General features: G+C 46.9%; 1 protein-coding gene across 8 annotated transcripts in view; it reads right to left on the bottom strand.

The window, feature by feature from the left end:
* Window positions 1-5,179: 5,179 nt before the first annotated feature.
* Window positions 5,180-17,295, bottom strand: part of LOC135896026 (uncharacterized) — a 96,573-nt gene continuing 84,457 nt past the window's right edge. For all 8 annotated transcript variants that reach the window (XM_065424330.1, XM_065424328.1, XM_065424327.1 and 5 more), the window contains 2 exons: window positions 14,881-15,103; window positions 5,180-13,151 (listed from right to left, as the gene is read on the bottom strand). In XM_065424330.1, the coding sequence (XP_065280402.1) occupies window positions 13,039-13,151; window positions 14,881-15,103 (336 nt within the window). In that variant the 3' untranslated portion in view covers window positions 5,180-13,038. The remainder of the gene's footprint in view (window positions 13,152-14,880; window positions 15,104-17,295) is intronic.

Here is a 17,295-nt window from a genome sequence, read left to right as displayed (position 1 = left end):
CACGTGTTGGATGTACTCACCACGAGCCCGGAAAGACCTGTTGCCGTTTGAGTCCGCTCATTCTAAGACGGTAAAACGCGCCATTGTTATGCTGTGCCTGAAGGAAGCCCTGCAGAAATCATCTGTTCACCTGGTAAATGACAGCCTCAACAATCAGATTGGCAGGTTGCAGAAGGCTGGTTTTCCCGTTTCCGTCGTGGCTGCTGTGGCAGAGAAGCTTCTGCAAAGCTTGAAACCTAGAACACCTCAAGATGGTGGCGGTCAACCGAAGACCAGACCGGCGGTTCTCCCCTATATTCATAGGGTCTCCCACAACCTGAAGAATGTAGCCAATCGCTACGGTGTGCCGGTAGTATTTTCTGCCCCGCGCAAGTTGGCCTCTTTGTGCCCCCGGATTGTCTCCGGCGAGGAATGCGTGCGAGACTGCACCAAACGTCACGCCACCCAGTTTGTCAGGTGTTCGGTCGGGGTGGTCTATGAAATTCCCCTGACATGCGGAAAAGTTTACATTGGCCAGACGGGCCGTTGAATAAATGAAAGACTAAGGGAACACAAGCTTTCTAGGTTAACGAAAAAGGGTCAAATTTGCCCTTACATTGCGGCGCATGCCCTCTGGCTACGCCTGATAAAGCATGCCAGCCTTTGCTGGCTAGAACCAAAATCTTAAGGCGCAGTCGTAACCAGGTCGCACGTGAACTCGCAGAGGCTTTTTACATTGATAAGTCAGGTGATGATTGTGTAAGTGATTCCAGTATAAATTTGTATAAAAAAGAAAAAACGTTCTTGGCATGTGCGCTTAGGCAATGATTAAGCAATAAGGATCTAGGTATATATATATATTTGTGTTTCTTCTGAATAAAATCAGTCGCGAGTTTGCGCCCGTCCATGTCCTTACTCGTCCGTGTCTTTTTTTAGCGCAATTCCCTTCTTTAAGTACCACGCGCGTTAGCCGGCGTGTCAAGGGCGTCTGACACGCCGGCTGACAAAAAAAAAGAAGGGAAGAAAAAGGAAAAGGAGGGGGATACGCCAAGAAATCAAACTAAGTGTTGTTGCCTATAGCTTGAGGTTTAGCATAGCGAATAGATTCTAAAGCTTCCTTTGAAACGTTGGTTGCAATGTCTTGAACTTATGGATAAGGTATGATTCTCTGTATTTTCTTTCACGTTCAGAACGTGACTTTGACTGCAAGATGTAGAGTTTACGTTCATCAAAGTTATGACCTGGTTGGTTGAAATGCTCGGCGACGGCTTTGGGAAGCTTCTTAGCTGTGTCCGCGCGATGCCCGTTTAATCTGACGTTCATTGATTGTCCTGTTTCACCGATATATTGTTTCTTACAGAAGGAGTGTAGCGGTGGCGTAGAGGTAGAACACCCGCCTCGCGTGCGAGAGGTCCGTGGTTCGAATCCCGGTGCCGGCAATTTTCCACCGGATTAAAAAAATCCGCGTGTTGATGAAATTGTATAAACAGGGCTGGAGTGTGGCCTCATCCCGGTGACCAGAACCGGTAACGCACTCCCTCACCAGAGCAGGATTGGCCACCCTGGTGCAGTACTTGGCCACAACCTCCTATATGAACAACACAATCAAACCCCGACCCCTCAGTCCCCAGCAGCTGTGAAGCAACTGACCACGGCGGCGGTCAGACCCGCGACGCAGCAGAGGGTGCTAAGAATCACTGGCTCCGGGGCCGCCTTTGGAATATGAACCTGGCAACGTTTAACGCTAGAACGTTATAATATGCGCATAATGAATACCTTTTTCCGCAAGCGGGTTAGACGAAAGTGGACGTGGAGGAGCCCGAATGGTGAGACTAGAAATGAAATCGACGTCATACTCTGCGCGAACCCTGGCATCATACAAGATGTAGACGTGCTCGGCAAGGTACGCTGCAGTGACCACAGGATGGTAAGAACTCGAATTAGCCTAGACTTGAGGAGGGAACGGAAGAAACTGGTACACAAGAAGCCAATCAATGAGTTAGCGGTAAGAGGGAAACTAGAGGAATTCCGGATCAAGCTACAGAACAGGTATACGGCTTTAACTCAGGAAGAGGACCTTAGTGTTGAAGCAATGAACGACAGTCTCATGGGCATCATTAAGGATTGCGCAATAGAAGTCAGTGGTAACGCCGTTAGACAGGAAACCAGTAAGCTATCGCAGGAGACAAGATCTGATCAAGAAACGCCAATGTATGAAAGCCTCTAACCCTACAGCTAGAATAGAACTGGCAGAACTGTCGAAGTTAATCAACAAGCGTAAGACAGCTGACATAAGGAAGTATAATATGGATAGAATTGAACATGCTCTCAGGAACGGAGGAAGCCTAAGAACAGTGAAGAAGAAACTAGAAATTGGCAAGAATCGGATGTATGCGTTAAGAGACAAAGCCGGCAATATCATTACTAATATGGATGAGATAGTTCATGTGGCTGAGGAGTTCGAATAGAGATTTATACAGTACCAGTGGCACCCACGACGATAATGAAAGAGAACATCGTCTAGGGGTATTCGAAATCCCACAGGTAACGCCGGAAGAAGTAAAGAAAGCCTTGGGAGATATGCAAAGGGGGAATGCAGCTGGGGAGGATCAGGTAACAGCAGATTTGTTGAAGGATGGTGGGCAGATTGTTCTAGAGAAACTGGCCACCCTGTATACGCAATGCCTCATGACCTCAAGCGTACCGGAATCTTGGAAGAACGCTAACATAATCCTAATCCTTAAGAAAGGGGACGCCAAAGACTTCAAAAATTATAGACCGATCAGCTTACTCTCCGTTGCCTACAAAGTATTTACTAAGGTAACCGCAAATAGAATCAGGAACACCTTAGACTTCTGTCAACCAAAGGACCAGGCAGGATTCCTTAAAGGCTACTCAACAATAGACCATATTCACACTATCAATCAGGTTATATATAGAGAAATGTGCGGAATATAACCAACCCTTATATATAGCTTTCATTGATTACGAGAAAGCATTTGATTCTGTCGAAACTTCAGCAGTCATGGAGGCATTACGGAATCATGGTGTAGACGAGCCGTATGTAAAAATACTGAAAGATATCTATAGCGGCTTCACAGCCACCATAGTCCTCCATAAAGCAAGCAACAAAATCCCAATAAAGAAAGGCGTCGGGCAGGGAGATACGATGTCTCCAATGCTATTCACAGCGTGTTTACAGGAGGTATTCAGAGACCTGGATTGGGAAGAATTGGGGATAAAAGTTAATGGAGAATACCTTAGTAACTTGCGATTCGCTGATGATATTGCCTTGCTTAGTAACTCAGGGGACCAATTGCAATACATGCTCACTGACCTGGAGAGGCAAAGCAGAAGAGTGGGTCTAAAAATTAATCTGCAGAAAACTAAAGTAATGTTTAACACTCTCGGAAGAGAACAGCAATTTACAATAGGCAGAGAGGCACTGGAAGTCGTACGGGAATACATCTACTTAGGGCAGGTAGTGACGGCGGATCCAGATCATGAGACGGAAATAATCAGAAGAATAAGACTGGGCTGGGGTGCGTTTGGCAGGCTTTCTCAGATCATGAACAGCAGGTTGCCATTATCCCTCAAGAGAAAAGTATATAATAGCTGTGTCTTACCAGTACTCGCCTACGGGGCAGAAACCTGGAGGCTTACGAAAAGGGTTCTATTCAAATTGAGGACGACGCAACGAGCTATGGAAAGAAGAATGATAGGTGTAACATTAAGGGATAAGAAAAGAGCTGATTGGGTGAGGGAACAAACGCGAGTTAATGACATCTTAGATGAAATCAAGAAAAAGAAATGGGCATGGGCAGGACATGTAATGAGGAGGGAAGATAACCGATGGTCATTAAGGGTTACGAACTTGATCCCAAGGGAAGGGAAGTGTAGCAAGGGGCGGCAGAAAGTTAGGTGGGCGGATGAGATTAATAAGTTTGCAGGGACGGCATGGCCACAATTAGTACATGACCGGGGTTGTTGTAGAAGTATGGGAGAGGCCTTTGCCCTGCAGTGGGCTTAACCAGGCTGATGATGATGATGTAAATATGTGGTGGAAATTACCAAAAGGCGATTGGAGGATTGGCTCAAAAGCAGAGAGGTGACAGAAGGTTAAAATGGTAGGAAGACGTATTTAAAGAAAATGGCGAATTTTAGTAACACAACACAGCTAAACAAAAATTAAAAGTTGAGCATGGTGGCAACTGCCATCACCCAGTCTCAAAGGGGGCGCTCCTACCTTCCATCCATCCATCCACGTAGAGTCACTGGAACTCACTCACTGGAACCGTGGCCTCCGCGATCGGTTCCGGCGGCGCGCTGTTGCTCGCGGAGGCTACGGTTGTAGGCATATTGGCAGCACCTCTCACACAAGGCGGCTGATCAACCGTACTGCTTCAGTTTTCTTTCCTCTCGCATTTTCAATCATTTGGGCCAGTGTATGTGCCATGTGTGCGCACTGCGCTGGATAAGATTACGAGACTCTTGCATCCCGATATTGTCACTGAATTCTTTGTAAAGCTATATAGTCGACAATTGCTTAATTTTTCTTTATTATTGCAATAAAAATTGTACGGACACTTCTGACGAAATTCCGCTGATGCGAACGTGCACCACGGTGGCTTGTGGTTTCATGAGCGGCTGTTCCCGCGCAGCTGTAGTGTCGAAGGTCGGGCAGACTTGGCTTTGGAAGTGCATTGCGGCTGCAAGCAGTAAGCGATCGCTTGTCGCTGCTTCTTAGCTTCATCACGCCAGCGTTCCTACAAAGTTTACCGTCAGTGAGATGTGTTCATGTTTGGCTTTGCACATGAGACCAAGTTTCTTAATTCACCAAGGAAGCGAAGGTTTACTGTAATGTACACTGGCTATGCCACGTACAACTGCTTAATTATAGCTGTCTAGTAATTTGCTGTCGCAATCACTCCTTCGCTTTTCCGGTGAAATTGCAACATTTTTACTGTTAAAACCCAGTCAAAAATTCCAACAAGACCATGTCTGTTGGCTATGCGGAAATCTGGCCTATCGGCTTGTAGGTCTATATGCTTGTTAGCTTGTCGTTTTATTGGCCTGTTGGCTTATCAGCCTGTTGGTTTGTCGGCCTGTTGGCCTGTATGCTTATCGGCTTGTTGGAGCTCATGGCTAGGCCTATATATTAGGCCCGCACATACACAGCCTTTTGTTATTTGGCAGAAAATAAGTCGTTCTCTGAATACCTGAAATTATTTTTATTTGTATCAACTACAGGGTACAGCAAGTACACAATATTTCGCTCTGTGGCAGCAGCTTGCGCATCCCAGTATATACACAGGCAAATTTGCACTTTTGCGGCGAAGTTGTATATGACTAGCCAAAACCAAAATCCGTCTGTTTAATGTGCGCAGAAACTTCTCCGTCGGAACCCACGCGCACCCACGAAGAAACCAGGTACGAGAATTATAAGCGAAAGGTGAGGGAATGTGGCCGCGTTTATACAGCTGGATGAAGTAGGTACGCTCTCACACTGACAGAGTGGGAACTGGATATTGGAGGGAGGAAGCGGCAAGAGCTGCGCAGCCGTTAGTGACATCATTCTTTTTGTTGCAGTCGAGCACGCATGCCGCAGTTTCTCTCAGACTTCAACATGGGCAGGCCGCATCATTACAAACTCCCAAACAGCAGGAAGCTTGCAAAGAACAGCGCCGACAGCAACATCATGGGAGAGCTCGTATTCACTGTGACGATGCGGCAGTCCGGGCACAAAACAAACCTGAATGGCCGAGCGCAAGCAGCAACTGCATACCGAGGATCTGGCAGGCTACCAAGCGACACTAAATTGCCAAGCAGAACACAAGCAGCAATGAACTTTAATGAGCCGTAACTAGGCTAGTGCGAATATTCAATATTTCCGAATAGTTCAACGAATAATGCGCTATTCGATATTCGCTTCGGTTCGAATTTTGTAATTCGGAAGTATTTGGCTCGAACGAATAGCCACACGCGGCAGGGAGAAGGCGTCGTCGAAGGTTTTGGTTTTGGATTCAGTAATACTTTTCCCAATCCAATCCAAACCAAGCCACGAAAACAGAACTATACTCAGAACAAAGGCATACAAAAACGCATCTCCTCGGTGTAGTAGTGCGGTCAATTGCGTTAAGTGGGCGGCTCTACCTCTGCCGCGGCGGCATTTGATCAATACCAGCTGCCTTGGACCACTCCAGAGAGCACCATGGGGGACTTGCATGTGAATAGCAATCCGATTTGGAACTTTTTTGTAAAGATTCCACTGGGAACCGAAGTTCGGTGTCTTAAATGCAAGGCAGTCCTGAAGACCCCGACAAGTACGACAACAACCCTAGCAACGCGTTTAAAGAGACACGCGGACTTGCACAAGGACTACCAAGAGAAGTGGGAAGCACGCGAAAAGCCATCCAAGCTCAAGGGGCAAGCAACCTAGACAAGTGGTCAACAGCCATCCATAGCCGACATTTTCAAGACGAAAATGAAAGCGTCGGCCCCAAAAGCCCAACAGATGACAAAAATGATAGCTCGCTTCGTAGCTCATGGTATGCACCCCTACAACATTGTCGAAGAACCGGGCTTCTTCGACATGATGAAGTTCGCTATGCCGGATTATGCCGTGTCGTCTCGGACAACATTCTCGAGAGCCATTATTACAGACCTCTACACATCAAGCAAAGAGAAGGCGAAAAATGAGCTCGGGGACATTTTTGCGAGCGGAGTGGAGTCGCTTTCAATCACAACTGATGGTTGGACATTGCGGGCAAATGACAGCCTTGTTTGTGTAACTTGTCACGTTATGGACAGTGACTTTGTGCAACACGTGCATGCATTGGCTTGCACGGAGATGACAGACGTACTCTTACACTGCAGAAAACCCGGAGCTATTTATCACAGGTGTCATCGAGGAGTGGGAACTTCCAGCCCACGATACTGTGCCGATCTTCGTCGTTACAGATAATGGAAGGAGCTTTACTTCTGCAGTAGAGCGGTTGTCCTGGAGTGGTGTGCAGTGTTTCGGACGCACCCTTCAGTTTTGTGTGTCAGTGATGCCAAAAGAGAAGTGTCAGGGTTTTTGCAGCTCTGTGCTAAGGCCAGATCGATTGTAGCTAGATACAAACGGAGTGCCAAGGCCCGAGGACGGCTTCAGGAAATTGAGAGAAACATGCAGCTGGACCCTCTCAAGGTTATACAAGACGTCCCGACGCGATGGAACAGTGAGCATGCCATGATGGTCAGGCTCGTGAAGCTCCATACGGTCATCACTGTAGAACTTTCAGGATCTGACGCAGTTCCATACTTGAACGCAAGTTAGTGGAAGCTTATTAATGCAGCAGTGCAAGTCTGGAAGCCACTTGATCATGCCACAACTGAACTGCTTGGGGACAGATACCCCACGCTGTCACAAGTCATTCCCCTGTTGCTGTGTACCGAGGTGGTTCTAGCTAAACATGTTTCCGAATGTGGTGAGGCAGTATTGCTTGCCTTAAGCCTTTTGCGTAGCATCAAGACGAGGTTCCTTGATATTAAGATGTCACGCCTTCCTGCATTGGCAATGTTGGCCGATCGTAGATGCAAAATGTCTGTTATGCTGAACAACCCGCAAGGCAATGGACATTCACTCTACTCACAACAGCAGCAGAAGAGACTGTGCCAGTTTGTCAACATGGTACAGCAACAAGTGAGAACAGCACCTGCTCTGCAGACTCATCAGGGGACTCTGTGTGGAGTGCTTTTACACACTTCAGTTTGCGTGCACATCATCAGTCAAGCCGTACAATCTCGGATGAGGTTGTTAGGTACTTGAAGGTCCCCTTCTTTCCCGGTCCGAAGACCCCCTTGTGTGGTAGAAAAGCAAGGGCAGCCATCTTTACCGAACCCTGGTTGCAGCTGCCCGTAGGTATCTTTCAATACCAGCCACCCAGACAAGAAGTGAAAGGCCTTTTTTGACTACAGGAGCCGCTGTAAGCTGCAGAAAGGAGCACCTCAAACTCCAGCATGTGGAACAGCTATAGTGTTTGTGCACGGAAATTCGTAGATTTTCGTAAATAATCAAGTTCTTTACTTTCCTTGAATAAATCCCAGACCTTAGCTCTCTGCCGTTTTTTCTTCCAAATTATTCAAGAATTACTATTTACTTCGAATTCGCTTCGAACCAAAAAAGCACTATTCACACAAGCCTAGCCGTAACATTACTGAACCATCAAAATTAAGCCAGTGATAAAGATGGGGCCGCATGTTTCAGCTTCGCTGGTTAATTTATGTATGAAGTGCTTGGGCGGTGACTTTTACAGCGGACAGCTGTTAAGCTTTTCGAGTCTGTTTCGTGCCGACAGAAAACTCGGCTTAGCTGTGCGTCGCCGAGCCACGCAACCTCCTCACATCACACGTGTGCGTAGGGTGCAGTCTCGCGGCGGCATGCGTGCGCTTCACGTTCCCTCTCCCCATTCGAGGAGAAGCAAGTGTTCGCTTAGCCGTGGTATGCTAGAAAGCTCCGAGCAGCTGGTGTGCTGACAGACATGTCAGCTCTCTCATCTAGTGAACACGCGTGTACAGCTACCAAGGAGCAACCGAAGAAAGGCAAGACTACCGAGGAAGAAGCCGCCTACAAGGAAGCTCGGCGCCCGGCTTAGCGGGACTACGATCGACGAAGGAGAGCCGATCCTGCCCATCGTGCCGAAGATGTGGTTCCCAGGGGGGAACTTATGGAAGCGTTGCGCATGGCTACGATAAGAGGCACCCGCAGAAGCTCTTGTACATTGGGCTAAGTCGTTGTACAGAGCTGGATAAGTTGTACCTCACCAACGCGGAGGGGGACTTCAAGTTTCACCACTGTTCCACCAATGCCGATTCCAGCCTCGCTGAGGAATTTGAGTGACTCAAGAAGTACCCGCTTCAGACGATTAGCCGAGCCTGCCAAGGTGCGTGTGACTAGGTCAGCGATGAGTTTACGACCGCTTCGCCGAGCATTAGGTTGATGCAGAGCCATGCGATGGATGTGAACCACAAAGAATTGCTGCGGAAGGCCACTCTGATCTGCTTTATCCAAACGTGGAACTGCCGCATGCAGATCGACGAAAAATCTATGGGCACGCTGCTGAGGTAGGCGAAAGCCTTTCTGTGTCTGCCTCTGTTGCTGTTGTGCCTCGTTGTTGTTGCTGTTGCTGGAGCTTGTTTTGAAGGCATTGTTGTCGCTTGCGTTCTGCCTCTTCAGCCTTCATCCTAGGAGACCGGTTGAGTCGCTTCAGTCTCATCCCTTCATTGGCTTTCAACCTTCTTGTGTTGTGTTGGGAGACTCTGAAAGACGCTGTTCCTTTCTCCTTGAATGTTGTTGCTGAGCCTTCCGCGACTTGCGCTTTCGCTTCTCCTGTTTTGGAGGCTACGCCAAAGAGACGCGGCTCACTTCATGTGCGTGGTCGTACTGTGTCGTACTGTCGCCTTCGGAGGCTACACCAAGCTGAAGGAACGTTGCCGTGGTAGCACGACTGTTGGGAGCCATCTTCCTGTATAGCAGCATGTTGCAGCGAAATCTGATACTGAGTGTCACCCTTGATTTTTGGGAGCTTCAGCTCACAGGCCCTATGCCGATACAGGTGTAACAGGTTTAGCTCTGTTTTGGTCCCAGAGGGGACCGGACGAGCATCCACTTCGAGCACACATGCAGCTCAGCTGATCATCCCTGAGGGGCTCGGATCCTCGGACCTATGCGATGATCTAGGTGACTCCAGGTGGAACATCGCTATAGCTGGAGACCACACTGTTCACTACAGTGATCACTAGGCCATGTTGGCCAAGATCAGTAAGAAGGCGGCTTGGGATGAGGCTACCATGCGGCGGGGCGATTCGCTAAATGCAATCATGGAGAATTGGGTGCATGGCTACAAGTGTGCCGCGCCTTGCCTTTCTAATCTACAGGCACAGCCCGGGCAGCCGGCTGACTAGTGGGACAATGAGATCATGGAAGTCTACAATGGCAAAGATGCGCTTGCCGAACACCTGCCGTTTGCCCATACCCGGTCGAAGGCCGAGGACCGGATCAACGATGCCGACTGGTACTGGAGCACTGTACACAAGTTGTGGAGCATGTACTGCAGCTTGCATGCATGTGACTTGCTGGAGCTTGTGTGGCTTACCGGCCTGGACGTGTATGACCTCGCAAGAACTTGGCAAAACTTAGCAAATCTTCGAGACACTTAGTATAAGCATAGTTAAGCCATGCATAACCTCATAAGACATTAGCAAAACCTACCAACGCTTGGTATTAGCCTATCCAAGCCATACATCACAGAACATAGCAAAAGCTATCAACACTTAGTGTGAACCTAGCCAGGCCATGCAAAACCTTGCAAAACTTAGCAACACTTAGTATGAACCTACGTGATTCATGTATAACCTCGCAAAACTTAGCAAAAGCCGGAAGTAGCTCCGCTGTGACCCAGCCTTGCTTCACTAGTGAAAACTGCCCACATTTTTTAAAAGTGCGGAGCACTTAGGGGCCCGAGATCTCATCCGCCCGATGTCGGTGGGTGTCACGCACCGAAGCTGATATCGAAACTAGTCAAGGGAGGGCGCCACAGCCTCTTTGAATAGACCCCAGAAACAAAGAGCCAGTCTTTTCCCACCATGGACCCCAAACAGCTGGCACAGATCGAGTGCTAACGGGCGTTTGCTCGCGAAAGACAGCGATGCCAGAGGGCCGATTCGTCGGTGCAAGAACGTGAAACAGAAGCCAACGAAGAGAGCCCATAGATCTCGTCTTCGCGGACGTTAAGATGGCACTAGAAGACCCATTGGCATTTCACTTCACTGACCACAAAGCAGTAATAGTGAAAGGAAAACACAACCCTGCACTTGGCACTATGCGTATGAACTCCAAGAGGATGAACCAATGCAACAAGACTACTCTTCAAATCAACAAGACAATGCGAAATCATGACGTCAAAGAAGAAAGGGGAAACCATATGAGAAAATGTACAACACTTTGCCAGTGAAAAGCCAAATGTAAATAAATGTACATATGTACAAAGTTTAAACAATGTCTACTGTCTTACTAAATGTACTAAAATTACAAAAAATCAAATCTAAAGTCAACTTCACGTAACTAATGAAAATAAACAATGCATAAACATGACAAAATAACAGATGAACAAAAGCAAGACACAAAAAGAAAAGCTAAACATAAAAACAAAAGCAAAGCACAAATAGAAGATGAACACAAGGTGCTGACAACAATAACGCAAGGGAAACACTGGCAAATCACTGCTCCCCACTTACGACAGCTTTCATGTTGAGTGGAACAGCATCCATTTTTTAAATACCAGGCAAAAACTGTGTCAAGTGATATGCTACACAACGTACATTCCAAAATGCTATCTTTCTGCAAAATTTCAGCAAGAACAGTGCACCGGTGTGCACAAAGAATTTTTTTGAACGTACAGTAATCACTCGTTATAACGAAATTGCTTTACTTGAAATATCGCCTTATTCAAAATTTCTTCACTTCCCGACCCAAACGCATGCATCTTAAGCCGCATTACTTGAAGCGCATGAAGAGCTTGACCCGTTTAGAGTGAAGTGGCGAGCAGAGGTATCGCCGCCGCCGAACAGTTGTGACTTTCTGTGCATGCAGTGTCATATTAATGCTGCCAACGAATTTGCCTCATGCAGGCACAGAACAGGCCACAAAAGTACCCAACCCACGACCTATGACTTCCTAGTAATTGGCACCAAGCGACTGCTGAGTGCGCCCACCTGTTTACTGCAGAGCGAATGGAAGCTGTCAAATTCCATGGAGCATCAAGCCTGAACCGTTAACCTCGGTCGTAATCGCATCGCAGGTGTCCTCCGTGATAGAATCCACACAAAAATAAATTTTTCCTGACGCTTTGCGATGCCAGAAAACCGTGGTCTTTTGGATGCCAAAAAGTGTCTAAAAAACCGCGGGCATACTTATTGCGCCGTCGCATTCCATGGGGTGCGCTCAATAAGCAAATTTTTACCGCTCTAAAGAGCACTTCAGGCACTGCAATGTGCCACGAAACACAAAAGAAGTGTCCCTCCCATTATAAGTGCCATGTTCGACGTGAGGAGCTACATTAACAAACCAGGAAGACAACTCCGGGGAAGCCAGTCTAGAAATTATGGCCGCTAGCCATAATGTGCCAGCACTGCGATAAAACACCGCCCTAGCTTCATTGCACTTGTGACGGTGCAAATGTACCGATAGCTTGCCAAAAATAAAAAAAATATGAGCACTGTCAGTGGTGAGTCAGGCTGTCAACATGGCAATTCAACGCAAAGCTGGCATTCCCACGGCGATTTTTTCGAGCCGGTCATACTCGATTCGCACCATCCGAATTTAGACAAACAGTCTAAATTTGTGGTAGGGTCACTGAATTTTGTTTCTAGACATTTGTCAAGGGGCTGATGCAACGGTGTGCAAACACCAACACTTGAACCGTAGAATTAGCAGAGTTTCGTCGACAACGGTGCGCCGAAAAACTCTCGTTTTGCAAACTTCACGGCTACACACCTCGGAAGAAAACTGTGCAGTGATCATGCAAAGCCTCTACTGCTAAACCATTCAATTTTCACAATTGCACTGCATACCCACAATGAGCGCTAATCGTTTTTTGAGCACAACAAACACAGCCTCAGACTCGAGCCACGGCATTTGCGGCGCTTTCCAGTGCGATACTCTCATAGTCTTCCGTGACCAGGGGTGGCTCGTGCACCGTAAGAACTTGAAACAGCCAAACCTCACTGCCTTTTGGCACCTGAATAAAGTTTTGCTACACTGAATACATTGTATTTAGACTTTTTCGCAGTTGAGGTGCAATTAAAGCTCGAGTGCTTTAGCTTTTCTCGAGTGGTCGCTTCTATCGAATTTTTTCACCTTCCCACTGATTCATTATAATAAAGGATTACTGTACGCAGTGAAATATGTGGGACCCTGTACTACAATCTGCAGCACACAAAGTTGGTTGGAATGGCTCAGGGAGGGTGCAGGCGTCAACCTGCTGCAGATGGGTGGAGGGACCCTGGCGGCACAAAGGATTATTTGCGCCGGATGTCACCCAGTTTCTGTGCAAGGTACTTGCGCACGTCCTTGAGCCTCTTGGTCTGGGTGTCTTTAGGCACATCGTTGCCCATGTATATGCTGAAGAGAGCTGTAAGTAAAAAGCAAATAGCGAATTCAAAAAACATGTTTTAAAAAAATCGGTTGGAATCGACACGTGGAACCACGATTATACGACTTTCTTGGGACCGCGAAAAAGCGTCGTAAAATCAAAACATAAATTATGCCTATAAAAATACTACTTATTTTGCGCGTCGGATTTACGAGAAACTTCAATGTCAACTACTAACATACTCTGCAGGGCTTGGAAACCCAAAGTACCAGGTAAATGCGATAAGATTTGATGCTGCAGTGCAGGTACCAATCATGCTTTATTCAAACGAACCTTTACGGTTCTCCACTGCACATTGCCGCGATTTCCGCCAGCCGGCGCGAACTTTAAAAAATAGTCGGCGAGTTTCTTTTGGACCTTGTTTGATCCATGAACCAAGAGCTTTCGCTCGAGTTGGGCAACGTCCAAAAGGAGGTACTCTGCGGTGTCGTGTGAACAGATGAAGTTCTGGATGCCGTTTATGTGTTGTAACACTTGGGCGAATGTGGTAGGCATAGGCACAGGGTCTGTCCTGTTTCGTTTTTTAAAGCAATGCAGCCACCCGTTCGGTGTCTGAAAGTCGTCGATGCTTAGACGCAATGCCACAAGGTCCGCCTTTTCTTTTAGAATGGCGCCGCCAACGTTGATCACAGAGCTCTGATCTTGATGCAGCCACTTGACGAAAACTTTTTCTAACTTCTCATGCTGTCCTTCTTTTGCCGCTTTCCGCTTCAGCTCGAACTTGTTGGCATTCTGCCATATCACCGCTTTGTAGGCCCGGATAGCCTTAAGCGAAGATTCGGGTATCTTAAGGTCCCGGGGAATGCCGGCTTTCGTGGCTGCTTTTCCGCTTCCTCGATAATATTCAGCTTATCGCCGAGCGACAGAACTGTCCGCTTTCGGGACATCGTGCGTCGCGTTACTCCCCACAACTCAAAACCTCCGCTGAACGCTGGTTGCTAGGATTGCAACGAAGAACACGTGCGATAAACCTAGGCCTCTCCGCGCTACTTTGTCGGCGATCTGCTGCTGGGAAACTGGAAGGAGAGAAACGCTTCCCCAACGCGACGACAGGTGACGCCGTCAAGAAGTGAGGGAGAAAGTGATTGTGGAAAAGGCACTATTTCAGCACAGCGGACGTCGCGGCCGGCTGCTGGTTGAGCGTTCCCTTGCGTGCACTACTGTTGTTTGCCTACTTAGTATACAGGCTGTCATTCCCTTGTTTCGCGACTGTATCGGTTCTACCGATTCTCTGCCTCCACTCCCTACATCCTTTTTGTCATTATATCTAGCAGCCCGCCTGACAGTTTACGTTAGTAGCTTCTGCAATGCTTTTGCAAGGGACCACACATAATTACAGCTGCCAAGAGGGTATTGTGATGATGCCCACGGAGTTCCTGAGGGCATTGTGCACATGCGACACAATGGGAAGATCCCAACGAGTTTTTGAGTGATAAGCAGCACAGCTAAAATAAACACACTGAAAGCTCTTTTTATTGACAAAGCATAGCAAACCTAACACATGCAAGGTGCTTCGTGGTCCAATACTTCAGCATACTGAATTTCTACGATTTATGAACATTGCATGGTTTGAAAATCTGAATAAGTGAACTGCGCAGTAGTCCGCCAAACCAGTTACAACAGTAGTTCACTGAAGCAGGAGTTATAGCAAATTACAACATTTCACTGCATATCACTGTATAAGATCTATATACACTATGTTGCAAACCTTTTAGTGAGTCCACTTTCTCTGGGGTTAACGCAGGCCTTGGTTTGGTCTCCCCCAATGCACGCGACTTGTTGGAAAGTGTTCCTGTCACACTGCGGCTCCTCTGTTCATTGGGCGTCCAAAAAACATTCGTGGCCATGCGGCAAAATAATGAATCCGTCGGGGACCGGAACAGTGTGTCCCAAGCCTTCTTCTCTAGCCATTTACCACTCCCTGCATAGAGCTGTAATATGAAGAATAACATTCGGCATTATGTTTCTACAAGTGGAATGAACACAATATAGTATACACTTACAAAGCATGTGTTGCATACGCCTGTGTCGGTGGACATCACATCCTATGTGTGTGAGTTTTGGCAAGTCACATTTCGGCATTTTCTTAAATGTGAGCCCACCAGTGAAATAGCACAAACAATACATTGTTAAAAAAAATTTCCTGCATGACTTTAAGGCCAAGTGCAAAGAAATTTCGATTACATAAGAAGCATAGCTTAATATAGCCTAGCCAGGCAAAATTTGACATTTGAAATGCAAGTGGAAAGAAACGCTAACAAAAAATATGCTTGATCCCTTATTAAAACAAATCGATTAAGCATGAACTGAAACATGTCTTCACAGAAGCTGTTGCATGTTTATTGTATGGAAGAATTAAGTTGCAAGTTGCCATCAGTGGCACCCCACCACTGCACAGAGATCCACGCAACCAAAAGTTGTGGAACAACTCGTGAGCCAAAGACACTGCATTGCATGCCCCAGAGCAATGCGGAGATCCACCATAAAACATAGGTGTTTGCAAAACCATACCAGCAAAACTGAATGGGTTTTTAGTAAATCACTTCGTGAACTCGCACTCCGCCGCAACGAAAGGCACACAATTTGCGGGTCGGTGGCCAAGGGGTGTAGCCAGGGGGGGGGGGGAGGCCCCCCCTTCCAAATATTTCGTGCTGTCATGCGCTGCCGACCAAAACAACCCCCGGCGCTGGAAATCTCCTCGATTTTGCCTAGAATGTCCCTTTCATATTCAAAAAGACATTTTAGCACGAAAATTGCGAAATCGGGCTGGATTTCGTGGCAACGCCAATGCACCGGAAGTCACATATCATAACACAAGGAGCTCCAACCGAGCACGAAGACTGTTAAAGGGACACTAAAGCGAAACAATAAATCAGTTCAGGCTAATCAAGCATTGTTTAAGAACCCTGCAGGCAGTCATTTAAAAAACATAGTTTGATTATTAGATGCGACAATGAAGGTCCAAGTATCAGTATTTGAATTTCGCGCCGGAACCCCAGCGCCGGTATGCCAGCATGAAAGTCAGGGTATCCAAAGTATGTTTTCGCATTTGGGCCGCGTTGGCTGAGTAAAGGTTCCCGAAACTTCCCATGTTCAATATTTGGCTCCTTTAGAACACAATGTAGTCAATCTGTACCGCTATATATAATTAGTAGGCCCTAGAAGATGCCATAAAAAACCATGACGTCACAGCCACCGGGTGCGGGAACTTAAGTAAGCGTCGCCACCCGTATTTCATTCTTGCGCTTTTTCTGGCTTACCAAACGTCTTAACGTTGTAAGAGCGGTGTTTTTGGTGTTGTAGAAAGGTAATTTACTGATGCAGAAAAAATCATTTTTCACTTTAGTGTCCCTTTAAACATTACTTTAGTTTTCTGCAGATTAATTTTCAGACCCACCCTTCTGCTTTGCCTTTCCAGGTCAGTGAGCATGCACTGCGATTGGTCCCCTGAGTTACTAAGCAATACAATATTATCAGCGAATTGAAAGTTACTAAGGTATTCTCCATTTCCTTTTATCCCCAATTCTTCCCACTCCAGGTCTCTGAATACCTCCTGTAATCACGCTGTGAATAGCATTGGAGAGATTGTATCTCCCTGTCTGACGCCTTTCTTTATTGGGATTTTGTTGCTTTCTTTATGGAGGCCTACGGTGGCTGTGGAGCCGCTATAGATATCTTTCAGTATTTTTACATACAGCTCGTCTACACCGATTCCGTAATGCTTGCACAACTGCTGAGGCTTTGACTGAATCAAACGCTTTCTCGTAATCAATGAAAGCTACATATAAGGGTCGGTTATATTCCGCCCATTTGTCTATCACCTGATTCATTGTGTGAATGAGGTCTATTGTTGAGTAGCCTTTACGAAATCCCGCCTGGTCCTTTGGTTGACAGAAGTGTAAGGTGTTCCTGATTTTATTTGTGATTACCTTGGTAAATACTTTGTAGGCAACGGACAGTAAGCTGATCGGTATATAATTTTTCAAGTGTTTAGTGTCCTCTTTCTTATGGATTAAGATTATGTTGGCGTTCTTCCAAGATCCGGTACGCTAGAGGTCATGAGGCATTGCGTATACAGGGTGGCCAGTTTTTCTAGAACAATATGCCCACCATCCTTCAACAA

The sequence above is a fragment of the Dermacentor albipictus genome, chromosome 8, assembly GCF_038994185.2.
Source record: "Dermacentor albipictus isolate Rhodes 1998 colony chromosome 8, USDA_Dalb.pri_finalv2, whole genome shotgun sequence".
NCBI lineage: Eukaryota > Metazoa > Arthropoda > Arachnida > Ixodida > Ixodidae > Dermacentor > Dermacentor albipictus.
This window is presented reverse-complemented; position numbering and strand designations above follow the sequence as displayed.